This window comes from Benincasa hispida, chromosome 5, assembly GCF_027475165.1.
Source record: "Benincasa hispida cultivar pf3 chromosome 5, pf3_genome.v1.1, whole genome shotgun sequence".
Lineage (NCBI taxonomy): Eukaryota > Viridiplantae > Streptophyta > Magnoliopsida > Cucurbitales > Cucurbitaceae > Benincasa > Benincasa hispida.
Genome location: NC_143482.1, coordinates 7,999,321 through 8,027,274, shown reverse-complemented (window position 1 = coordinate 8,027,274; position 27,954 = coordinate 7,999,321). Strand labels below are relative to the sequence as shown.

The 27,954-nt window shown below is 34.5% G+C and overlaps 1 protein-coding gene across 1 annotated transcript; it reads left to right on the top strand.

Moving 5' to 3' along the window:
* Nucleotides 1–12,440: 12,440 nt before the first annotated feature.
* Nucleotides 12,441–16,825, top strand: LOC120078216 (uncharacterized). The gene is made up of 5 exons (XM_039032442.2): nucleotides 12,441–12,906; nucleotides 13,157–13,340; nucleotides 14,202–14,610; nucleotides 15,386–15,463; nucleotides 16,002–16,825. The coding sequence occupies exons 1-5, from the start codon at nucleotides 12,820–12,822 to the stop codon at nucleotides 16,501–16,503; spliced, it is 1,260 nt and encodes a 419-aa protein (XP_038888370.1). The 5' UTR covers nucleotides 12,441–12,819; the 3' UTR covers nucleotides 16,504–16,825.
* Nucleotides 16,826–27,954: the final 11,129 nt, after the last annotated feature.

The window sequence follows — 27,954 nt, the reverse complement described above, 5'->3', positions numbered from 1 at the left end:
TATACTATATGGATAAGGTTGGGTACCTTATCTTGGAGACACCATCGAATGCAACCCACTTTGTATTTAGTACAAACGATGTGATCCTGAAACATTCATGTGGAGACATATGAATGAGGGTGTCATGTGCAAAGAGTTTATATAAGACGAGACCAAGAAATAAGTCACTTTTACTTTATAATGTTGTTTACTGTTTAAGACTGACTATTTCAAAGCGATGATCTAAGGTAACTTGACCTGAATCCTGAGCTAACTATAAACTCCTGTTTATTTGGGATTATCCTTAGATTTCATAGGTGAGGGTTGGCTCAACAGTGCCGGTTCAATAAGCCTCCCATTTTAGGGGTAAGATCGGCTAGATAGATGGGGACATAGAGTGCAAGATGGAATTCACTTCTACTCATCCCTAGAGATAGTAGAGAAGTTGTTCCTTTAAGTCCCAGCTTCTCATTTAGTCAAGTTCCCGAAATGGTAAGCATATTGAGTTAACGACTTAGGTCACTCTCATCCATGCAAATCAAAGGACGAGACATCGCAAACAAGAGTTCATAACTCACTCAGGTTAAGATCGATCTTATACAAACTCTTTATGTAGGATACTCCCACTCACATGTCTCCACGTGACCAGTTTGGATCAAACCATTTGTAACTATAACAAAGTAGGTTGTATCCATAATGGCACCAAGATAAGGCACTCTGGGTGGCACCATTGTATCAAATTTAATTTAATTAAATTGCAATAAATAACTAAATAATGATATATATTAACAATGAATTAATTATATTAAATATTATATCACTCATATAACCATTACAAGTAAGTTGATTATTCACAAGGTGTTCATAATTATAGTTAGGTTAAATTACCATTTTACCCCTATACTTACCTCTTGCTCCTTAAATACCACTAATTCTCTAATGAACAATATTTTCTTATCCAACCATAAACTAAGTCCCTCTCGAGCCAGTGAGACGATGAGGTCCCATTGTTCAAGTCCTAGAGTTAGCACTTAAGGGAACAACTTATATACTTACCTTAAAGGCGAGAAGTAGTGAGTTCCATCTTGTGTAGCTATTTTCCTAGCTCCTCACTCAATCTCGTTCGTAAAATTGTAGGCATATTGAGTCGATGACTTGGGCCACTCTCAACCATACAATCAAAGGATGATTCTTCATAGGCAAGAGTCTATAATTCACTCAAGAATAAGATCGAGTTACATATGGTCATCGTTTGAAATATTAATCTCTTCAGTTAACGGTGTTACAAAGAGAGATTAAGTATTTCGCATTCCAATCTTATACAAACTCATTGTTTATGATACCGTCACTCGCATTTCTCTACATGAACGATTTGGATCAGATCGTTTGTAAGGTTTACAAAGTGGGCCATAAGGTACCTAATCTTATCCATATACTATAGACCTTTTAAGTTATTACATGAATATGATCCATCAGTATGTCAATCACATACTATTCAAGTTACATTAAATAACTTTGGATCTTAGTTTTTTGGATTGATTTATGCAAGTCTAAATGTCATATAAATAACACTTTATTTATGTAAGTTAATAATTTGTTTACAAAATTATAAGCCATGAGTTAAAGGCAAAAATCCCAACATTAGGTTGGGTTGAATCCTCTTTAAAAATGACCCAATCCAGTCTGAGGTTGGTTGTGTACGAAGAATACCCAACCTAAGCTAGTTAGAATTGGGTCAGATCCATCTTAGATTTCTAATATATTAAATAATATTCAAAATTTAAAAAAAAAATGGAGAACACCTTTTCTTCTTTATCATCTATGGGTGAGACAAATCTTTAAAAAAGCTTCTTCTTTTGGGTGGGACAGATCTTTTAAAAAACCACCTTCTTTTTCTTCTGGGTGGACAGATATTTAAACAAAAAAATTCTTCAAACTTCTTTTTCTTCTTCGTGTTAGAGTGAGAGAGATCGAGAATGGAAGTGAGAGAGATCGAGAATGGAAGTGAGAGAGAGGGGATGTGAGAGATATCACACTGAAAGACAGAGAGGAGATGTAAGAGAGAGAAAGGAAGAAAGGGATGTAGGCAGGTGAAGCTAAAATAATATAAGGAACCTATTTTTAGGGTTTTATACGGTAAACCAAGGTCGAACAACTGCTTGGTTCGATTCTTTTAAAGTTTTGATAAAAATCGACCCAATCCAAATTGAACCACGTCATGTCGATTTGGCCCACCGATTTAATTTTTCACACTTCTAATACTTTGTTATTGAGTTAGCTCAATTTGGCAAAAGTAAGACAATTTTTTATTTTGATCCCAAATTTTGAAGGGATGGTGCTCTCTCTATTTAAGTAATCAATTAAATAATACATGGACAGAAGAAGAAGAAGAAGAAGAAGAACTACATAAACCACCCCAGAATTATAGGTTAGGTTACATTCACACCCTTCGACTTTTAGTTTGATCAATTATGCCCTTATAATTTGTCAATGGATGCAATTAGCCCCTTGTTTTTAAATTAATAATTATGATTTAGTATTTTAAAATTTAAAAAGTAAAAATAAAAATTATCTCTCATCTCATACCCCTTCCTCTATCCTCTTTCTTCTCGCTCCACCTTCCCTCTTCATCTTCATCTTCCACTCCTTTTTATTTGTCACCAACAGCCAATTTCACCTTCCTCCCCCCCCCCCCATTTTTTTTGTAAATCACCAGAAAATAACTATCTTTCTCTCTCTTCTCTTCCATTACTGTTTTCTCTTTCTTAACATAGTAAACCCTTTTCTCTATCATGACGTTGCCACATCATTCCTCCATCTTATCCGACCACCAGTCCCCATTTCCTCTTCTTCCTTCTTCATTTCACTCAAATACCTTCTTTCTTTCTTTCTAATTTCCTCAATTCTTTCATCTTCATTCTCCAACTTTTCTTCTTCTCTTCACCCATCTCATCCATCTTAACATTTCTCTTTCTTCTTTGAGTCTCCTCGAACCTCCCCCAATTGTAATCCCTCTCTCTGATTCTATTTTTCTGATTTCCCTTCCCTCTTCTATCATGCCTCTTGGGTGGGTTTAACAATTGAATAGAAACAAGCACCACACAATCACTCCACTTCCTCTCTCAACCTTTTCAAGTCTATCCCAAAACTCAATCTAACAACCCTACCCACAAACTCAAGAGCTTCAATCAGGTTTCAGAGGTGGATGCAACAATGCAAATTGTGGATTCCATTACTAATGGGCTTTAGACTGTTGATGTGGATTCAGACTCAGATTTTGATTATGGAAGAGGAAGATGAAGATGAAAATGGAGAGGGAAGGTGGAGAGAGAAGATAAATGAGAGAGGAAGGGATGTGAGATGAGAGAGAATTTTTATTTTTATTTTTTTTCAATTTTAAAATGCTCAATCATAATTGTTGATTTAAAAACAATGGGCTAATTACAACCATTAACAAATTAAAAGGGCATAATTGATCAAATTGAAAGTTAAAAGGTGTGATTGTAATCAACCATATAGTTTAGGGGTGGTTTATGCAATTTTTCCAAAGAAAAGGGGAAAATACTTTTTGGTTCTTAATTTTTTAGAAATAGGTGCATTTGGTCTTAATGTTTCAAATTAGCTTTTTTCGTCCTTGAGTTTTCAAGAATAGGTTTAAAAGGTCTCTCAACTAATAAACATATTAAATCTCTCAACTAATAAATATATTACGTGTAAGTGTTAAATTAATTAAAATATGATGTGACGGGATGACTTGGAAAACATATATATATATATATTTTTAACTATTTTCCACTTCTCTCTCTTCTCTCTCTTCTCTCTCTCCCCTCTTTCATTTTCTCCTCTCTCTTGTCCTTTCTTCCCCATCTCCATGTCTCTTTGTTTGTCATTTTTTCAATTGAAGAAGTGTTGGAAATGACTTTTGGGCTTAGGTCCATAGGAAAAGTAAAGAAGAGTGGGAAGTTTCGTCCCACATTGATAGTTTTTGAATTGCCTAGTGGGTATAAATACCAAGGCATTCTAGATAAAAATTCAAAGTGAGTTAACGGTGGAAGTATAACTCTTTCACCACATGCATGCATCACCGTTATTTGTCTGGTTGGACGGGCAGGTTTGGGTAACCACACTTATGCAAAAAAGAATTAAGTTTTTATTACTTATCCTATTGACCGTTGGAGTTTTTTCTCATTAACTGATCGTTGGTTTTCGTCCGTTAACGAACTGCTCCGTTTTAATCCGTTAACGGGCCGTTCCATTTCCATCCATTTCGTTTTGTCTGTTGGTGTCCTCCTCTCCTCCTTTATATAAACACGTTCATATTTGTGAATAAGACACAACAAATTTATTATTCCTTCTCCATTTCATTTCTATTGTTCTAAGCAACCTTCTCTTCAATTATAGTCCTTTTTTCGACGATTGCACGCTTGAATTTGGAGGTTACATTAACCTTGGGGAGCAACCGGCTTAAGTGATTAGCACCGAGGTCGTGCCGTATTTGCTTTTAGGGTAGTGGTTCTTCCACGGCGTAGTAACATTCGTGACATTTGATTTAATAATCTGAAAGCAAATATCACAGATGTTGATCAAGAATGATAAGCTTCTCCCTAATCTGTCCAAGCTCGAACCACTAGACGGAGCAAATTATCGCCGCTGGTCTAAAAAATATTAATCTTCTTCGACCAGTTGAAGATTGATTACATCATCACCATAGAAGTGCCTATCGAAAAGGTGAGCACTATCTTTGATCCAAAATCCTCCGTTTAACCCATTGATGTTTCTGATCAATCAAATCAGTCCACAATTGATCCTGATCAGTATGAGAAGACAAAAAGACAGTCCGCGACCATCTACTGAATCATATAACATATTCAATTTTTTATTTATTCGTGGTCTAAAAATCAGCAAAGGTAATTTGGAGTACATTGGAGTCCTGATATGGAGGAGATGATGCTGGTCGCAAAAAATATGTTGTTGGTAAATGGCTTCAATTCCAAATGACAGACAAGAAACCAATAGTGGAGCAGATACATGAGTATGAAAATTTAGTGGCAAACGTTCTAACCAAGGGCATGAAAATGTGTGAGATTCTACAAGCTAATATGCTACTTGAGAAATTTCCCCCATCTTGGAGCGGCTACAGAAATCATCTAAAACATAAAAAGAAGGATCTGACACTCTAGGAGCTGATCAATCACATGTGCATGAAAGAAGCCAACATGCTAAAAGATAAGCTAATTTTTGGTAATTTAAATTCAGTTAATGCTAACTTGGGTGAATCTTTTATTGTTTTTTATAAAGACAGATCCAAAAATCATAAGAAGCAATCTGGAAAGATTAATTCTTTCTAGAAGAATGAACATCGCAATCTTTCCAGAGAATGGACATCACAAAATTGCTGATGGGAAGATTGAAAAGAAAAAAACTAATCTATGTCTGCGAAAAACCTGGGCACAAATCCTACCAATGTAGTCAAAGGAAAGGAAGACCAAATCAGCAACCCACACCACAAGCTAATCTTGTTGAACAAGGTGACGTAATTGTTGCTGTTGTGGAAGCAAACCTAGTGGAAAACAAAATTGATTGGATACTTGACACCAGAGCTTCAAGACATTTCTGTTCAAATCGAGAGCTCTTCCATGACTACGAGGACACTGTTGATAGAGAATGTGTATTCATAGGTAACTCGGCCACAACAGGAGTGCTTAGAAAAGGGAAGGTTCTTTAAAATTAATCCTTGAAAAAACTTTATCCTTAAGTAAGATATTGTATGTACCTTCCCTACGTAGGAACTTGGTGTCTGGAAGTATATTGAATCAGGTTGGGATTAAGATTGTTCTAGAAGCTGACAAGGTTGTCCTCACCAAAAATGGAGACTTTGTTGGTAAGGGATATCTTGCTGATGGTCTTTTTGTACCGAATACTGTCTCTATTTCAAATATGATGAATGCAAGTACTTCTAATTCTGCTTACATAGTTGAATCTCTTGATATATGGCATGGTAGACTAAGTCATGTGAATATTGCATCAGTTAAGAAACTTAAGGATTTGAAATTGATTAATGCATCTGAAACACATGAAACTAGTAAATGTCCTGTTTGTGTAGAATCAAAGTTTAACCTTTTAAGCCTTCTAGAAGTACAGAATTACTAGAATTGATTCACTCTGGTTTAGCTGATTTCAAAAACACCACAAATAGAGGTGGAAAAAATTAGTACATTACTTTTGTTGATGATTTTTCTAGATATACTAGAATTTATCTTTTAAAGACAAAAGATGAAACTGGTAGTATGTTTCTGAAATATAAAGCAGAAGTAGAGAATCAATCAGATAAAAGGATAAAGAGGTTAAGATCAGATAGAGGTGGTGAATATAGTGATAATATACTGAAAGAATTTTGTGAATCAAATGGTATTATTCATGAATTTACTACTCCTTATTCACCACAACAAAATGGTATAACAGAACGTAAAAACAGAACTCTTAAGGAAATGATGAATGCTATGTTGTTAAGTTTTGGATTGTCTGATAACATGTGGGGGGAAGCTGTGCTTTCTGCCTGTTTTATTTTTAACAGAGTACCTCATAAAAAATTGGATAAGATGCCTTACGAACTCTGGAAGGGATATGCACCTAATCTCTCTTATCTGAGGGTATGGGGATGTCTGGCTAAGGTTCCATATCCTCCATTCAAGATACCTACGGTAGGATCTAAAACTTTTGATTGTTGTTTATTGGTTATGTACAAAATAGCGCTGCATACAGATTTATGTGCTTGAATGATAGATCTATGTATGAATATAGGGATATGGAATTTTTTTAGCATGTTTTTCCTTTGAAAAAGGGAAATGTTGAATTTGTTGGAACAGTTAATTGTGAGAATGATTCTATTTCCATGCCTTCTTTGTCTAATAGTATGCATGATATAGGTTCTAGTAGTATGTTTGACATTGTAGTTGTTAGTAACACAGATAGAATTCATGTTATAGAACCAAGAAGAAGTAAGAGATAGAGAATTGAGAAAAATTTTGGTCCTGGTATTTTAACTACTTTTTTAGTTGAGAGGTCAAATGATATTGACTATCAGTTTGTATGTATGTACCTTATAGATGAGGATCCTAAATCTACCAAGAAGCCTTAAGTTTTGTAGACTCTAGCTTATGGAAGGAAGCTATTAAGAGTGAATTAGATTCTCTAATCATGAACCAAACTTGGAACTTAGTAGATCTTCCGAAAGAAAGTAAACCTATAAAGTGCAAGTGGATTTTCAAAAGGAAAATGAGGCCAGATGGTTCAATTGAAAGATACAAGGCTAGAATGGTAGTAGTAGGGTATATACAAAAACAAGGTGTTGATTACTTTGACACGTATTCCCTTGTAACAAAAACAACTACTATTAGGGCCTTGATTGCGTTGGCTGCTATCCATAGACTTCTAATTCACCAAATGGATGTAAAAACTGCATTCCTCAATGGTGATCTAGAAGAAAAAATCTATATGGTACAACCTGAAGGCTTTACAGTTGTGGGTCAGGAAAACAAAGTATGTAAACTAAACAAATCTTCTTATGGTCTTAAACAAACTCCCAAACGATGGTATGAAAAATTCAATGATACTTTGATAAAAAAAAAAAAAAAAATGGGTTTAAGATAAACTCTTCAGATACATGTGTTTATTCAAAGCAAAATGTGTGATTATATGTTTGTATGTTGATGATATGCTCATTTTTGGAACAAACGTAGAGGTGATACATAATACCAAATTGTTATTATCTTCCCATTTTGAAATGAAAGATTTAGGGGAAGCTGACGTAATACTTGGTGTTAAGATTTGGAAGATGTTCCAAATATGGATTTATCGATCACTCTTTGTTGCGATAACAACGAGGCTGTGGCAAATTCGAAGGAACCTCAGAGTCATCGTCGAGGCAAGCATATAGAGCGAAAATACCATTTGATCAGGGAAATTGTGCATCACAGTGATATGATAGTCACAAAGATCGCAGCGGAGCACAACGTTGTTGATCCCTTTACAAAGGCTCTCACGGCTAAAGTGCCCGAGGATCACCTGGAGAGTCTGGGTCTGTGAGACATGTGGCATCTTGTCTAGGACAAGTGAAAGATGATACTGGGGTATGCCCTAGTTTATTGTATATTGTACTTGTATTTATCTTGTATTGTACATTAGTCTCCTGAGGCATTAGGACAAGTGGGAGATTGTTGGGATTGGTGTCTTAATTCTTCTGGAGTCTCGTAGTTTGTAATTTATACACATTGTTATGAATAAAATAAGAGTTATTTTTTCTGACATTTACTCATATCCAATAAACAAAGCTCCATGGTTATCGTATGTAAACTTAAGCATGTATATTAGATATACAAGTTGATCATGCCTTAAGTGATAATCTAAATAGGTTTGTAGTATAAGGATTAAGATGGGATACCTGATCTTGGTGACACTACGGATACGACCCGCTTTGTAGAGGCTTGCAAGTGTTGTGAACTACTACAAATGATAGATCCTGACCATTCATGTGGAGACATGCAAGCGGGGGTGTCCTATACAAAGAGTTTGTATAAGATCGGACTACGAGATGATTCGTCTCTGTATATAACATCGTTGATACTGGAGACTTACGTCTCACCTAAACAACCATTGGTGACATGACCTCAATTCTGAGTGTTTTAAGAAATTCTCCTTTGAGGGCAGTCCTTTGATTAGTATGGGTGAGAGTGCCCAAATTGCCAACTCAACATGCCTACCTTTTTGGGAACCTGTTTGATTTGGAAGCTGGGAACTCAGTTACACAAGATGGAATTCACTCCTTCCCCAAAGCAGGGGTAAGTAGATAGATTGCTCCCTTAAGGGCTGATTTCAAGACTTGAACATAATGGCCACAACTTCTTTTTGGAAGAGAGGACTCAGTCATAGCAGGACTATGACTTATGCTCATTAGAGGGATCAGTGGTACTTAAGGAATTAGATGTAACTACAGGGGCATAACGATTATTGACCCAGCTGTACTTACGAGCAATCTGTGAAGGGTTATCGCACTGTTGATTGGTTGATTTGGACACATAATATATCTATAGTAAGGAGAGTTCAGTTATCGGTCTTTAATGGAGTGCCTGGCAGTTAATGGATGGTAGATCCCATGACTAAAGAGTTTAGTCAGTTATACACGTACTATTGGAGTTTCGAGCTACGGGTCCATAAGGTCCCCTTGGTAGCTCAATGGATTCAAGTTGGGAATCAGTTCTTGGTGTTGATTTGAAATGTTCAAATTGACAAGAGGTAATTTGTAAAAGTATATTAGCATGCAGCAGAAATAATAAGTATCAATAAGCATTCTAATTCATTAATTTTGACAGAAACTAAAGCATGCTCATCTAATATAAAAGAGTTTGAAATCATACCTTTGTAGAACTCTTTAAGACCTTGATTCTCAGCAGTTGTCTTCTTCAAAATTTGTCGTGAACCACATCAAAATCTTCCTCACTATCCTCTTGGAGCTTTAAAATAATTTGTGGGACTCAAGAACAGCTTGAACGAACAGAAAACTTGGAAGAAGCTCACTGCATCAGTTCGTTTGAAGTACTCTTTCTTCAGCATGAATTTTTCTCAAAAACCTCTTTGAATGCATGCCTCAAATCCACTCCAATCTTCTTTATTTATTGCAGATGAACATGCAAAGAAGATGGTTGCATGAGATGGAGCTCAAGCTTAGAATAATTGAAGAGAAAGTGAATGGTTTTTTAGTGAGCTAGTTGAAGATGGTAATGGAAAAACTTAGTTTCCCATTTTATGCATATTTATGTAATTTTCGATTTTCCAAAATTGATTTCAAAATCAATTTGATTTTAAAACTGAAAATATTATTAATTTTATAAAATTAATTTCGTAAATTAATTTTCTAATAAAATTAATAAATAATTATTTAAATAATTCTAAATATTAAATTAATTTTTACACAAATCCACCTCCATATATTTACATCATATTTAAATATAAATTCTTCTATTCCATTTAATTCTAATTTGAACGTTTCAAATTAACTTATCATGCTACTCTAAAGCTTATCCATTTATGGGCTAGTAGGGGACCTCGCGGACCTACAGATCATGAGCTCCAATGATCCAAGATTAATTGGCTAAACTTATTATACCGAATTAACCCCCATTCGTTAACTAAGGGGTCACTCCACTATAGTCCATAATTGAACTCCCCTCACTGTAAATATATTATATCCACTTGATATAACCATAATCAATAAGTCGATCCTTCACAGGTTGTTCGTAATCACAGCTAGGTCAAGATCATCGTTTTACCCCTGTGAATACACTTTGTTCCTTAAGTTCCTACTGACCCTCTAATGAACAATTTTGATTCATAATACCTATGAATCAAGTCCTTTCTCTACCATGAGAAGGCAGGGCTCCGATTGTTCAAGACTTGGAATTAGTACTTAAGAGAACAACCTATCTGCTAACCCTAAATCGGGTAGGAGTGAATTCTATCTTGCAGAGCTATGTCCCTAGCTATTCATCCGGTCTTATCCCCAAAAAGGGAGGCTTATTGAACAGTGCTATTGGACTACTCTCACCCATACAAATCAAAGGATAATCCCGAACAAATAGGAGTTCATAATAGAATGCAAAATCAATAACTTATTATTATTGGTAAATAAAATGATTAACACGAACTGCGAGTTCTAGGACATTTCTAACATAATTCAATTATATATGATATGATCGGTGTGATGTATGAGATACTTCAAATAGAGGATTAATGTAAATGAGATTTACATTAAGGACCATGGAATAGAAAAAGAGTTATGGTTTATATGTTTCATGAGATGAAATATTAAAACTATAGGTTATAAATATAGTATGATAAGTTGGTTATCATATATATTTATAATAATATTAATTGTTAGATAATTATCTATTTTTCTCTAATAACCAATTGAGTGGGAGGTTATTGGTGGTTTCATAGTAACCGTGAGATAAAGGAAAAATGTTTTCCTAAAATTTGGAAGTGGTTGAAGTGAGAATTTCTATTCTCGAAAAGTTCTCATGGTGGCTGTCAAATGAATGAGATTCACTAAACGATAGCTGAAGAGAGATTAGATGATCGTGGAGTGATACTATACGATAGTCACTAAGCTGGCTGATTAGCTAAACGGTCGCGGAGCTTTTGCTAAATGATCGCGTAGCGTTTGTTAAACGATTGGGCATCGTCTATACGATAGACTTTGACATCTCCCACTTGCTCAATCGTTTACACGATTGTTCCTTTGGTCTCTTCCTCTAACCAAGTCCATACAAAGCCCACACATCTGGATTTTCACACCGAGAATACCAAGGTAGCCATTGTGGTGGTGTCATACTCAACTCGACGTAGTTGAGGTTTTTAGAGGTCGTTCGTTGTGTTCGTGATCTTGGAGATCTCTGAGTTCGTGGTTGTTGTGATCGTGCTTTGTTGTGGTCGTAGTGCTCGAGCGTTCGGGTTTGCAGTCTTGGAGATTGTTCAAGTATTCGTGATCAAGGGTATTGAAGATGAGTCTTCAAAGGTATGTGAATTCTATCCTTTGATCTCATGTAAAGCATGATGTAATTTCGTTTTGTGCATAGCCTGTATGTTTTCGTTTTTTGATTGTAATTGTTAATGTTCATGTACGAATTGAATTTGGAACAATAATTCTGCTGCTCATGAAAATCCTCATGTCCGATTTCCTTCAATATGGAAACAGATCAAGAGCCAACATTAAAGGATAACTATACTCGTATCCCAAAACACAATGCACAACCCACTCAACATATTCCTTAGGAACAAGAATGATATTGTGTCGATACATATAAGCTAGTTAAAACATAAAAATTACTCAGTAAAGCAGGGTTGTCCAAGAAAAGATCGGATAATTCAAGATGGTTTAAGAGAAGACATGAACTTATTTCTCTCCTAAATCAAGGTTCACATTCGTGCCAAAATTTTAATTCATAGCAATTTGTATTAGTAAGAAGCCTTGTGATAAGATTCGTAATCCTTGTGAGAGAAAGAAGAGAGAGAGAGAAGTGAGCAAATTTCATCAACTTCTTCAACTGAAAGAACGATAGACAAAGAGACATAGAGATAGAGAAGAGAGAACAAGAGACAAGAAAGAAGAGAAGAAGAAAAATGAGGAGAGAAATGGAAAATATTAAAAAATATATTTTTCCAAATCATCTTAACAGATTATGTTTAATTAATCTAACATATTAATTTAATATATTTATTAGTTGAAGGAACTTTTAAATCTATTGTTGAGATTATTTTTAATTAATCTAACATATTAATTTAATATATTTATTAGTTGAAGGAACTTTTAAATCTATTGTTGGAAATATAACTAAAACGACTAATTTGAAATATTAGAAATTAAACGTACATATCCTTCAAAATTTGAGGGACATATATTTTTTTTGGGGGGGAGGGGGGGGGGGCGGACCCGAGTTCCACGGACTGCAGCGCTTAGGAGGGTTTGTCAATGGGATATTTCTTGTCGCTTATCAGATGTCCAGCCTGGTTGATATACTTCGGTTCTTCAACGCCGTTCGTGTCCCTGATATTATATATCAGAAACTTCTCGACGAATCACATAAAATAAAATAAAATAAAATAAAACCCATCTCGTCTTCCCTTTTTGGATTTGTTTCTATTACTTTTGATTGATACCCAGTGGCCCCCTTCTTCTGAGATTCATCGCTCCGCGGATGGGTAAGTCTATGGTGATTTGACAAACGCACAAATCAGAGAGACATTTTGATTTCGGGAATCGTTTCCTGAACTGGGTTTCTCTCCGATATGTTTGAGCTCTGTATTATGGCTTCCCATGGCTACCCTTCGTCTCTTGTTTTACACCACCAGCAACACACCTCCAGGGAAATCAAGGTACCCTACAAACTGTGTTTTTGAGATTTAAGCCCCTTGTATTATCTGACTATAATCATCCCCAATATTGGCTGCTTTCCATACTGATTACGCTAGACATTGTTCTTGAGTTCTGATTATTATTTTATCCCTTGCTCCCTTACGTTGGCTACCCGTTTCTCTTTATCGTTCCATCTTTTAGCTATCAAGGTCATGCCATTTAATTCTGCACTTGAGCCATAATTAAACTTTTACTTCTGTGATTAACCAGGATTGTCAGCCTTTATTGTCCATATGCGGAGCTAGGCCAGAAATTGCGATGGGGTCAGTACTGCGAAGTATTCAGCCTCAACAGAGCAATGAACTTTGGAAATCTATTATCGGGATGCCAGAGTCCAATCAATTAGTTGAGTTTGACCCAAAAGTTAGAAGTCTGAAAATGGTTGATACACAAGGTTAGTTGATTAGCAAGTTCGGCATCATTTTTAGCAACTTATTAATTGGTTTTCATCCCGACCATTTTATCACACTTCTCTTGTGAATTATGATTTTGAAGAAAACACTAGTGGAGCAACAGTACTTTAAAAAGAATTGTTATAGTGATTATATTATTATAGTTGTATCACTGTAAATATCTTGTCCTTTGTTGTCTTTTTACTTTCTTTTACTTAAACTACCCTCGTACACTTTTCTATATGCATCTCTTTAGTAAATGGAATAGACTATCATTATATAATAAAACCTTTACTGTTTACGATATGATATAATATATGATTTTTTTTTTTTTTTAGCAATGTACAATATGAATATATGGATGAATCTTTTGGTGGGGAAAAAACTAGGGGACAGATACTACAAGGATGCATATATGATATATGTATGAATGTACATCGGTTTTACAACACTAAGATAGTTTTGGAGGGTTTTCTTCTCCTCTCATGAAGAGGTGAGACATAATGAGGAGGTGGTTTGTGGAGTAAGCCTTATTTTAAATGGACAAATATTGATAGAAAAAGAAAAATGTGTTATACAAAAGAATAAAACAAGGAGGCTCAGGCCCATCAACTTTCAATGAAATAGAAGTTTGGCATTCTCAACATCAACAACATCATCATCATCATCAACTTAAAATTTTTCCTCCAGTGCTTCTTTAAGATATAATGGGAAGCGTAATTATAGGAAACACTAGTATAACCTAAGTTGTATTGTTATTTCATGTATGAGTTAGACTTTAGACTAGACAATAAGGTACGTTTATGTCATCATCAACTTAAATGCATTTCTATTACTCAATTCCCCCTTTGATTTGGTTGCAGATAATCAGGGTGACTCTTTGATATTTGGTTCTAGATCTGATGAAGAATTCAAAAAGTATGAGAAAGTCTTGGAGTTCCTTGTGTCCTGTCCAAGTGAAGATAACAAACGTGCATTAAATTTACCAGACTTAAGGGGGTTGGAACAATTAAAGACCCAGCGGTGCAGAGGGCCCTTGGCTACATCTCATATCTTTCCTAGTTATGAGTTTGATGAACAGGAGCCGGTCATGGACTTCATTGGAGAATTGATTAGAAGCTCAAAGATTACAATTCTTCCTGATGGACAAATTTTTTCCACCGAGACTGGGACAAAGATCAAGGATTTACTTTCAGTTGTCGCTGAGTTTTATTTGTCAAAGAACTCATTAAGTTGGAGCAGGCAGTCAATTCTTGTCCCCAACTATGATAGGTACATATTTCTCTGCCTTATACCATGAAAATTTTGTTCTTGTTTTTCTGCACTGCACCAATTTATTATTTTATTCGGCAAAAGTGATATGTCAGCCTTACTGTTCTAAAATTCTAAAATATATGATTGGTAATTTGTATATGGTTAAATGTTCAATATTTACGTTAATGTTGTACTTTTGGTAGGATTAAGTTTGTGCCTAAGTTGTTCTTTATCTGTTTGAACTTCATTTTGCTACTATTTAGTTAGGTATGTTGGAACAATGAAATTCATATACCATTTCTTTCCAGCAAGTGGGAATTTTTCACCACTAAACGATTTTTTCTGCACAAAAAGTAAAAATTTGTTTTAACTTTCATGAACAAAGTTAAAAAAGTGATGTACGTAGATAAAAAAAAAGTTATTAGTGTAACTCTTCAGCGTAAAGTACAAGGTAAATTAACTGGACTCATCTTATTTCATTCTGCAACCCATCAAGATATTGAGGAATGTTTAGTGGTTCAAAGTTTTCATTTTCCATTTGTCTTAATGATTAAAGAACATTACTGCAAACTCACGGTACCCTTTTTTTTTTTTTGGTTTTAATTTTAATATATATATACACACACTATTTTAATTATTATTATTATTATTATTTTTTACTGAAAAAGGTTTTTACTTAATCATGATAAGATATTTTGGGTAATGCAACCCTTGGAACCCTCTATCTTAACATGTTTTAGACTTCAGATAAGCTAAATAATTTAATCTGAGACTGCAAGCATTATGTGCCCAGGTTGAATGGGGCAATGGGAAGCCATATTTATGATTCTCCCTTGAAGATTCATGCAACAACCATTGCTCCTATAAAGAGGTATGTGCATCATGCCTACTCATACAAGTCTGATTCTTTTCTCGGTCTGTTGTCAAGCAACAACCACTTGACCTTCAGCAATGAAAGTTGAATTTCTGCATATTCTTTCAATTTGCTACTGGTGATGCTTAGACAGAAGTGAGATTAAAAAGGTGAATAAAATAAATGTGAACTGACCACTTAATAGAGCAAGTAATATATTTCTACTGGATTATTTTCCTGGTGATTTAGCTCTATTAGAGTGTAGAACATAAAGATTACTCTTGCTAGTTTTATTTAAAGTGGCAGTCTATTCTCTTTTGCCAAACAGATTTGTGAACAACTTTCTTTGCCTCCAATAAAATAAAATAAAAAAAGAGAAAAAAATGACTTTGCCATACCATGTTTAATGGGCAGGGTAGTCTAAATATCCTAGAACAGAAACCAACGAATGTTGACCACATGGGATAGTGCTATTATAAGTTCATCTTTTTAATCATTCATTATGCTTCTGGCATTTGCTCTTAGACTTAAACAACTCCTGTTATGTACTTGACAGCCCTGATGTGATTAAGGTCAAGCCATCACCAAAAAAGAGAAACAGTAAGAAAGTAGGCCGTGAGAGAGATCTTTACAAGAAAAATTATTTCCACGCATGCGAGAGTCTGCTTTCCTATATGTTTAACAAGCAGCAGCATGGGAGAAGTGCAATTCAGTCATTAAAGAATTCTGGGAGAGAACTTCCTCAGTTTCTTACTCAATTCTCTGCTGGTATTGCTGGGACTGGTCTCGTTGTTCTTTTCTCTGTTATGAGTAAGGTTGCCTGTGGGAGAGCGCCAATGTGTTCTTCTAACCTCTTGAACACTGGATTTGGCTTTGGTCTGGTTTGGCTATCTTGTGCTGTGAATAAACTGAGGGATACAATAATCTGCATCAGCAAGAAAGCAAGCAAGGTTGGGTTGAAGGAAGATGAGATGACGAGGAGAGTGGATAAGAGCCTCAATGAGATCTTCTTTAGAGCGGCAACTTTAATGACAGTAGTAATCTTGAGAATTGGTTAGCCCTTAATTTTGCAGTATCATCCTAATTGGTGCTGATCTAAGTACAGATATGCTTAAACTACATGAAGTGTGAAGAAAATATTGCTTGAATTCAGAAAATGGCAATTTCAAACTGAAAATCTGGGCATTGGGTTGGTTCAGTTGCTTGGATCTGTTTGAATGCACCACTCGAGAGTTGACACTCGTTCTCTTGTTATATAAGCTGTTCATACAAGATTCAGTTGGAGTGTTACACTGCCAAATATTTGAAACAGATTGCAGGAGTAGTAAGTACACAATTTTGCTCTTATAAATGTGTTTTGGTGACGTTTGTTTTCTGAAATCCTTTCCTTTTGTGAAATTGAAAACCTATGCGGGGAAGCCAAGGCTCCCACATGAATCACATCCAAACAATGAATCATATCCAAACAACTTAGCACGAAGACAAATTGCTGAGAGGATGCTCCTCATTAGGAGTCGAGGAGTTAGCCTTCAGGAGATTGCGATAGTTCTGCACATCCCACAGAAGGATGGCTGACAACTCCTTATCAAATCCTTTGATGAACTTGATCTACCCATCCAAGCAATCTGCAACCTTCCAACATTCCTTGAAAGAACCCAAAAAACTACGTAAGGGAAAAAAGAGAGCTAAATAGCTCGACTAAACTTACACTCCCTAAACACGTACCCACAAGCCTCCACATGTTTCCTGCAAAAAAGACAAAAGGGGGTTAGTAACGATTCCTTTCTTAATAATGTTACTCAACGTGGGAGGATATCATTCATGATTTTCCACATAATAAACTGCTCGAGGTCATGTTTAGCTTCCACACCGATCTCTAGTTATGCTTGAGCTCAAGATAGTTGGATCCCGACTATTTAGAGGCCATCTCAAGGCTCACTGCCAAATTATAAGCACTTTTAATAGAGAAGCAACCTTTCGGGTCCAAGTTCCAAATGATTTCGTCCCTCCCACCAAAGTCCCTAATGAGGATACTCAGAATTGAATCCACATCGTTAGGAAGAAAACTCTCATTATGGGACCTAAGTTCCACGACTCGTCCTTACCCATCAGGACACAAACTCTTTTAGATTCTAAACTTTCTATTGACATAGATAGGCATTTTGGAAGCAGTAACTGACGGCCAAGGGCCCTTGTGAATGTAGATACATGATCCACTACCAACTCTCCATTGATACCCTGCACCAAACGATACTTCTCCAAGAGAGGGGTTAGATCCCAAAGAAGCATTTAGGAAATTCCCACTTTTGAAGATCTTCCTTCTAAAACTCGAGCAAGCAGGCTGTTGGGGTTTCTGACAATCCTTCAGCTTTGTTTAGCCAGCATGGCTCTGGAGATTGTGGAAATCCAGTCCTCCTACGTCCCTGCTAACACATCTTTTTCCAGCTCATTCAATGGGCTTTACCTTTGTCCTCAAAAGTACCCTACTAGAATTGAGCACAAACCCTATTCAAATCATTGCAGAGCCCTCGAAGCTTATTCTTTTTATTGTTTTCATATTGATAATTAACTTGCCATTTATAAAAATTTTATATGATTTGAATATTAACTGATTTTGTTTAATCTAAATTATTTGATAAAAATTTAAGAAAATAATTGTTATAAAGAATTGAATCAATTATAAATTAAAAATAGATATGACAAAATATATTAATATGAAATGATAAATTTGAGATTGGTAAACAGAATTTCAAACGGGCCTAAATCAGGAAATATCTCGAGTATAATTTTTTTAGACGTTGGACAAATATTTTAAGGTTTCTTCAAATGGGTATCAAGCAAATAACTACTAGTTACTACATCACTATTTAAGAAGTTTCTTCAGAACCTGTCACACAAGAAAATGCTTTATCAATTTATCATTTATGATTCTAGAGTTTGAATGAGGCGGTAAATTGAGATGAGAAAGAAGATGAGGCAAAGAGAAAGAGACGTAGAGGGGAAGGAAAATTTTTAGATGATAAAAAATATGTCATCTCATCATATTCATCTACGTTACATCCTATTTTTGTTAGTCAACTAACGTCTAATAATGAAATTCATTTATTAAATTCTAAGAACAAAAATGTATTTTTTGCCATTAACTCCAAAACAACAACTATTGAAGATGTATAAGTAGACCCAAGTCAACCCACTTGTTCTAATCATTCCAGAAACCTCAAAATTTTCAAAGACAACTTTTATATTTCAACAAAGATCAGTACATGGTTGGTAGAGTGTTGTAAAAATCATAGGCTTTGCATAACTTTAGTTAGTCTTTTTTTTTTTTAATTTAATTTACAGCAAAAGGGAAAGAGAAGCTACAAAAGTTGTATCTTTTTTTTTTTTGGCGTCCCTTTTGGGTGATTATATAATGGAAAGTGTGTCGCGGTTTCTTAGTTTATACAGGATGGCAGATTCTTCTTCCTTTTCTAATTTCTTCCGAATCAATACCCATTGTCATTTTGATGCTTTCAAAGTTTTGAAAACAGCTATTAAGTTGTCATATTTGGACTATCTCCATAGAAAATTGGGCAGAAACCATCACTTGGGAATATGGTTCTCTTCTCTTAATGTCATATCATTAGGGGGAAAAGAAACACTCCCCAAAAGCAATCCACTTTTTACATTTCTTAATTAAAACTCCATAACTTATATTCTCTACAATCAAGTGTTTTAGATTGGTCGATACAAAAATTTAAGTTGATGAATAAATACAAATTTAGTATTATATTACAAGAAACTTGGACACAAGATTTTTTTAACCATATATATTTGGATTGTTGTAGTAGCTTTTAAATAGTTGCTAGCCATAGTACTTTGAGCAAAATCAAATGTGATATTTTATATCAAACTTATGGTAATAGTTATTTTGAAATTTTGTATGTTTTAAGTTGAAAATAATGTTTTATTTTCATCTAAATTATTTGATAAAAGTTAGAAGGAATTGCATATTTGTAAATATTTAGTAATTAGTTAGAAAAAATGACAAATTTTCTAGGGAAGCTAAATTTAGAAGCTAGTGCTAACATGATTTTAAACCTAAGTAATTTTAGATGAATTAATTCAATGTTTAATTTTGAAATAACTGAAATTACTATTGATACTTTTGCCAGGTTTAAAATTGACTACAAAACATACTTTCATCATTCACAATCAATCGGATAGATTCTTCCACGACTTTTTACTCCCGCGAACATGACCTTAACATTATATCATCAATCCAGGAAGCATCCTTGTAGTATCTTCCAATAATCAAAGTCATCCTCTTCTACTGCTCACTGATTCCCTTCTCACTTGAACATCATTCATATAAATACCAATCCAAATTTCCCCCAATTAGATACAAACACTTTCAATCATAAAAATCTTAGTCTACACACAAAATATGGGACGAAACTCCAAATCCTCGAAGCCCAATAGTCCTTTTTGCGAGAAGCTTCTCAAGGCATTTGGAATTGGAGTGCATCCTAAAATCATCAAATTCAGTACTCCTTCCCCAAGCCGCCATGAACAACAACAACAACCCAACAATTATGAGCAAATTCATGTTCATCATGAAGAAGCTAATTATGGCATACGTGAAATGGAGAAAAGACAACAAAACGCTAAGAATAAATCTGGAGGAGATGAAGATGTAAACGACGTGTTTAGTGATTATATAAATCGAGCTAAACGAAGGCTAGCAAATATTGCAAGCAAGCGACATCATGATTCCAGTAGCAAAGGTAAAGATCATAATCTCAAACAAGATCGTCGATTTTCAGATTATATTGTTCGTGCTAGAAATAAACTCAGGGCTACCTCTTCAAGTGTCGGACTCACTAAATCTACCTCTCTAAAGTAAATTAACAACATCCTCTCTTTTTTTAAATTACTTTTGTCATGTTTTAATGATTAATTTTGAAAATGATAAGAGTGATCTGTACTTATCGTTAATTATTATTTCTTTGGTTGGTTTACGTTATGGATTTTACTATTGGTTATTGTGATGTGAAAAAGCCATTGGTGTACTATACATACACTACAGGGTCTGTAATTCTGCTTTAATAAGGGATATTCCATTGTTTTTCTCATTATTCTATCAATGAATACTATTTAATTTAGCGTGTTATTAACTTTTATTGTGAGTTGGGTTGAATGCCAATCTCTCTATAGTTATTGTAGTTGGAAAATACACATTTATTGCATATAATGAATAAAAAATATTGAGTATGATTTTAAAAAAATCCAATGCTTTATTTGGTTTGTTTAATAAAACAACATTATTAAAAGTTAAAACTTTTTTTTCATAAGAGTTAGGGTCAAATTAGTTCCAAATCTTTTTTTAAAAAAATCAAATTTCAATAATAATAATAGTATTAATATTAATAATATGGAAAGTGAACAACTTTTCTTTCAAGCACCTCTACTTCTAAATAGAAATGAGGTCAGAATGCACTTGGGCCCAAACTAATAACGACACAATTATGTTAATTTGGACCCATGTGCCCATGGGTCACTATTGACAAGTGTAGCTATAAGAGTTGTTTCATTAAGTTTCCGTTGATGCTTTGAAGCTTATGTTGTGGGATGAAAAGAGAAAGCAGCAATTCCTTGGAAGTTAGGATATGTTTACCGATCAATCATTAAAATTGTTGCTATAGTAATGAATGTACATTCACGTATCAATCATAATGAACCTCAATTATAAAGAGAATGAGATTCTTTTAATTGTGTTTATTACAAACTTAAGCAATAGTAATAAAAAATCTATGGGCGTTGTTTAATTCTATAGAGAAATATAATGAAATATAAATGATTACCATAATGCAGCTCTTTTTATATTTTTAATTAACTAAAATATAGTAATTAAACAAAAAGGTAAATTATGGAAAGTTAGTAAAAAAGAGAGTGTGAGTCCTACGTAATAATCAATCATAATTGGATTGATGACTCACTTCTCCTCTATCAAATTACATTTGTTGATTACAGTTTTCGTAGAGGAACCCACATTTCATTCCGTTCCACATAACACTGGTAAAAAACAACAAACGTAATCAAACGTGGCTTGCTATTGGTTGGAGAATTATGTATTGAAATAATGATTTTGAATTAGTTAAAACGGTAATAACATGAATGAACAAATTTAAATATACTTTTTAAAATATGGCCATGAGACTTATTTTCTTTGAATAATGGCGAAAATGTGATGAAATAAGAAGAATTTGAACAACAAAATAACATTAAAAGCAAGACGAGAGAAAAGTAGAAGATAAGAAGTAGAGAGTTAATATTGAACTCAATTGTGGTGTGTCTTGCAAAGGTACCTTACAACTCTATTTATAGGGCATGGTGGAGTGTATGTTATAAGGTAAAAGTTAATGGGGGAGGTTATGGGATTGGATAACCTATGAAGGCTATGAGTTTGTAACATAAATAAGTTATGGATATCTATAATATTACACTTACAATACTCTCTGTCTTAGATATCTATAGTATGTAAAAGAAATGTCTCGTTAGAATTTTACAAGGAAATATCTAGTGGGATAAAAACCTAGTGAAGGAAAAAGATTATATACTTTAATAATTGCTTCATTAAAAACTTTGCTAGGAAAACCCAGTGGGACAAAACCATAGTCAAAGGAAAAGGAGTGCAACACATTTACTCTCCCTCATGAAAACATCACTTGATACTCTTGGTTTTCACATAAAACTATTGTATGTTGATTTCTCAAATGTTGTTGCAGGTAACACCTTTGTCAATAAGTCTCCCAAATCGTCTTTTGAAGAAGTTCGTTGAATAGTGATGTCAGTACTATATGTTTTATCATCTTCATATAATAACACTATTGACTAGCCTCGTACATCATCAAGATTTTAACATGATTAAAATAGTTGTTATAATCTACTTCATAAACTGCCATAATACAAAATTTCTTCTTTATGTACCAAGTAACTTGTTTAAGATCTAGTTCTTATGAGTTAGATAAGTAACTTGCATCTTCACAATCAACTAGTTCACAACTAGATTTATGAGAATAAAATAAATCCATATAAACTAATTCTCAAATAAAAACATAACACATTTTAACTCTACTCCAGTATTTTTCTTTGGGGGAATGTTATATTTATGCTATGACAGATAGCGTATAAACTAGTAAAGATATAAGTTCACTTATTTCCCAAAAATTATAGTTTTTGGGGACCTAAAGTTCTTCATTATCTTTCTGATATCAGATGATATAAACTTTTCACACTAAGTGAATGAACCATCATAGGAATGTTCAATGATGGAACTAGTCCATATAAGATCTTATATGTATATATTGATACAATTCCATCTGCTTTATGCCTTATTTGCAAGCTAAGGCAAAACTTATAATCTCAATTTATTTCTTAAGAAATTTTATTTGCCTATGAAATCTCTTCAGGAGTTTATGCTTAAATTATCAACATATATATAAATAATATATATAATAAGTCCCAAGTTACGATTTCTTTATAAAAGCATATGGACAAATAGGGGTTATTTTTATACCTTCATGTCAACACATATTTAATAAATTGATTATATCACATTCTTCAGGAATATTTTATATATAATTCTTTAATATTTGAATTATATGAATTTGGCACCTCTAACCATTCACGGTTATAATTATTAAGAGATTCATATAAATGTATAATGACTACATCCATAAGGTGTTTGTTAGGTTTTTCATACGCAACCAGATAAATTTGATATCTCATGGTATTATATCTTCCATATGAGAATATGTCTCATTATAATCAATATCATTTCTTTGTGAGAATCATTGTGGAACTTATCACGTGTTATATAATGTGACCTCATTCTATTTATTTTTCTTACAAATATTCACTTGTATCCCACATGTTTGACATTATCTAATGTTTGAACTACTAGTTCTCACGATTTAAAAAATAAGTTTTCTATTAGATCGTTTCTTTCTACATAAGTCAACCATTTCTATGTTGCGACATTTTTCTTTTTCAATATACCTGAGTATATAATACTCATTTTTATAAATAATATCGTGAGCAACATTGTATGCAAAAATGTTGTCAACTTATTTAAGTATGGTTCAATCTTTTTCTTGTCATGACATAATTTATCGAGATCTCTTTATTATCTTTATTTACTTCAAGATTCTTATGAGTGCTTATATTTAGAATTTCTTCTAGAATATCCATATTATTAATAGAGTCATTTTGATTATTAACTACCTTTCTTGCAATTGTAAATGTTCTCTAAATGCATCTAGCATTAATTTGCAATATTTTACAAATGAATAATCTTTTGAACTTCTAAAAGTGATCTGTATGAGGATCAAAATGAGACTATACTTATGGATTTTATTCAATTTATTTTTCCAACTTTTCCTTAACTCCTCCCCTAATGTTGGATATTTTGTCTCATTAATAACAGTTAAATTGCGTAGTAAATAATCCACTCGTCAAGGGTTTAAAATAATTCATGGATGTAAAATCAATTTCAACATAGATTTTAATTGCTCCATTATCTTAATTGTTGTTGTGGTATAATTTAAATATTTACTGCATAACTTGCATATGAAATATATTTGGCTTCTGGCCATAAGCTTATTAGTCATTGGTCGAGCATACATAATAACATGATCTCATATAAATCTATAATTTTTGCTATTTGAACATAAACTACAGGATATTCAACACTTCTCCAAATCAACTATCAAATGTTTGGGATGCAAACTCACTAGCATTATCAAACAAAATAATAAGTATATATGTTGCGAAATTGACAATTAAAGAAACAAAAAAAGGAACGTAGAGTAGGGAAAATCGACACACAGATATACGTGGTTCACTAACAGTGTGTTAGCTACGTCCCGGTCAAAGAGACCCCCATACTAGGTTGTTCGAAGCGCCAACAAACAGATTCAAGGCATTTCAACAAATCTCCACCTTGACTTGAATTCTCTCCCAGATAACAGATATACCAAATACAACATAAATCAATATCGCCAGATGTACCCAGATTTCTCCCTCATGTCTTAAAGTGTCCCACAAAGGGGACCACTAACAATTCAAAATATTCAGCAAGTCCAAACAATGCTGGAACTTGCCTTGTGGAACCCGTTTGGTGAACATATCAACAGGGTTATCAGCAATACTAATTTTCATCACTTTAACTCTCTGCTCACCTCTTAAGAAGTGATATCTTACATCTATGTGCTTCATTCTCTCATGATGAACTTGATCCTTGGCTAGGCATATTGCACTCAAACTGTCACAATATACAATAGCTTGGTCATGATGCAAACCAAGATCACCAACTAACCCCCTCAACTATATTCCCTCTTTAGCAGTTTCTGTCAAGGCCATGTACTCTGCTTCAGTAGTAGACAAAGTAACTGTAGGTTATAAGGTTGTCTTCCAACTAACAACAGAACCACCCAGAGTGATCACATAGCCAGTCATAGACCTCCTATTGTCAACATCTCTAGCATAGTTAGAATCGGAATAACCAGTCACCAAACACTCTGTGCAATTCCCATAAACAAGACCAACATCAAATGTACCTCTAAGGTAACGAAAAATCCTTTTAATGGCTTGCCAATGCTCCTTCCCAGGTTGACCCATGAATCTGCTAACAACACTAATAGCATGGGCAAGATCATGCCTAGTACAGACCATAGCATACATCAAACTTCCCACTGCACTAGCATAAGGAACTTGAGACATGTACTCCTTCTCAGCTTCAGACTGTGGTGAAAACTCAGATGACAAACGAGCATTTACTGCACTAGGAGTATCTATAGGCTTAACTGATGACATACCAAACCTAGACAATATTTTATGAATATATCCTTTCTGTGACAAGAATAGCTTGTTCTTACCTCTGTCTCTATAAATCTCCATACCCAGAATTTTCTAAGCAACACCCATATCCTTCATATCAAACTCAGCACTGAGAAGATTCTTCAATTTCAGAATATCAGACTTGGACTTTGTAGCTATGAGCATATCATCTACATATAAGAGTAGATAAATCATCGAAATCATCAGCTTTTTTGTGATATACATAACAATCATACGGATTCCTGTTATAGCCAAGTCCAATCATATAGCTGTCAAATCGTTTGTACCACTGTCTTGGAGATTGGTTTAACCCATACAAAGATTTCTTCAACTTGCAAACATAATCTTCTTTACCTGGACACTGGAACCCATCTGGTTGGGTCATATAAATCTCTTCCTCCAACTCTCCATGTAAGAAAGTTGTCTTCACATCTAGTTGTTCAAGTTCCAAATTCTGATGTGCTACTATAGCAAGTAACACCCTAATAGAAGTATGTCTGACTACTGGTGAGAAGATCTCATTATAATCAACTCCTTCCCTTTGTGTGAACCCTCTAGCAACAACTCGAGCTTTATATTTATTGCCCTCTAAAGGTGATATTCCCTCCTTTTTCTTGAAGACCCATTTACAAGTGACATTTTTTCTCTCCTTTAGTCGTTTAACTAATTCCCAAGTCTGACTTTTGTCAAGAGATTCCATCTCATCCCCCATAGCAGCAAGCCATTTAGTAGACTCACCACATGACACAACTTCTCTATACGTGGATGGCTCATGAGGATCCACCTCTTCAGCAACCTGCAATGCAAAAGTAACCATATCTTTAAAACCATACCTCACAAGAGGTCCAACACCAACTCTTCTAGTTCTATCACGAGCTATACTCGGTTGATCTACTCGTGATCTAGAATTCTCAGGCAAATCAACTTCTGACGTTCTAGGCACATTAATTTCTGGTTGCACATCAGTTTCTGTAGTAACGTGTTGATCTTCTCCACCTTGATGTTGTAATTCATTCACAGCTGAAGTGAATTGCATCTCCACCTGTTTATCAACACTACTACTTCCTTCCACATCAGTAGACGTCACAAAAGGCTTTACAGTTGAGTTAAGCATGGAATTTTCATCAAATATCACAATCCTACTAAGTATGACTCTATTCCCCGAAGGTGACCAGACTCTATATCCCTTAACTCCATCCCCAAAACTCACAAATATACCCTTTTTAGCTCTTGGTTCTAATTAATCTTCATTAACATGATAGTAGACAGTACAATCAAAAACTTTTAATAAAGAATAATTTGCAGGCTTACCAGACCACACCTCGTAAAGTGTTTTACAAATAGCTATGTGAAGTCCATGATTGATCAAATAACATGATGTATTCACTGCTTCTTCCCAAAACTTTCTAGCCAACCCTGCATTAGAGAGCATGCATCTTGCTATCTCCAACACTGTCTGATTCATACGTTTTGCAACCCCATTTTGCTGTGGAGTATTCTCAACAGTATGATGGCGAACAATCCCCTCAGCTTTACAGAACTCATTAAATTCAAATCCACAGAATTCCAAACTATTATCAGTTCGCAGCCTTTTGATCTTCTTCCCAATTTGATTTTCAATCAATATCTTCTATTGCTTGAAATTCTTGAAGGCTTCACTTTTATGTTTCATCATAAAAACCCAAGTCATTCTTGAGTAATCATCAATTATAGACAAAAAAATATCTACTGCCTCCAATAGATTCAACTTTGGAAGTTCCCCAATAGTCTGAATGAATATAATCAAGTGTCTCTTTTGTATGATGAACACCTCTTGGAAACTTGCTGCGATGAAGCTTCCCAAATACACAACGTTCACAAAATTCAAAATCCTACACCTTATGCCCACAAAGAAGATCTTTTTTTTTTACAGAATTTGCATCCCTTTTTCACTCATATGACCAAGCCTTATATGCCATAACTTAGTCATATCATCCTTGTGAACGACCGACGATGCAACAACAGAATAACCTGTTATCATGGAACCTAATAGAAAGTACAGTGTTTCACGCTTTATACCTTTCAAAACTACCTTAGAACCCTTATAGACATACATTGCTCCATCTTTACCTTCAAAACCGTAACCCTTGCTATCGAGAACACTAAAGAATATCAAACTCTTCTTCATTAATGGAACATGCCTAACCTCTTTTAAAGTGTAGAAGGCACCATTATGTGTTCGTATCTTGACTGAGCCGATTCCAACTATCTTGCACACAGCACCATTAGTCGTGCTAACATTCCCTCCATCTATTTGTTGATAAGTTGAAAACCACTCTCTATTTGGGCACATATGATAAGATGCCCCAGAATCAAGAACCCACACATCATCAGAATGTGACTGTTCATTCACAACTAAAGCTAGATCTCCTTCAGAATCGATCTCGACTTTTTCAGAATCAATCTCAACTTGTGCAATAGAGGCAGATGCTTCCCTTTTGTCACTCTTTTCCTTCTTTTCCTGATTCCTTTTTATCTTAGGACATTCGGTTTTCCAATGCCCTTTTTCTTTATAGTAGTTACAAATATCATCTGATCTAGAATCCTTTGACTTCGAAGACCTTTTATTCTGGTTCGACTTCTGCTTACCA

Bases quoted from the DNA above. Each gene is read 5' to 3' on its own strand.
- LOC120078216 (XM_039032442.2), top strand. From the start codon at position 12,820: ATGTTTGAGCTCTGTATTATGGCTTCCCATGGCTACCCTTCGTCTCTT. The intron at 13,341-14,201 runs GTTAGTTGATTA...ATTTGGTTGCAG, and splicing joins GAAAATGGTTGATACACAAG to ATAATCAGGGTGACTCTTTG. The intron at 14,611-15,385 runs GTACATATTTCT...TTATGTGCCCAG, and splicing joins CTTGTCCCCAACTATGATAG to GTTGAATGGGGCAATGGGAA.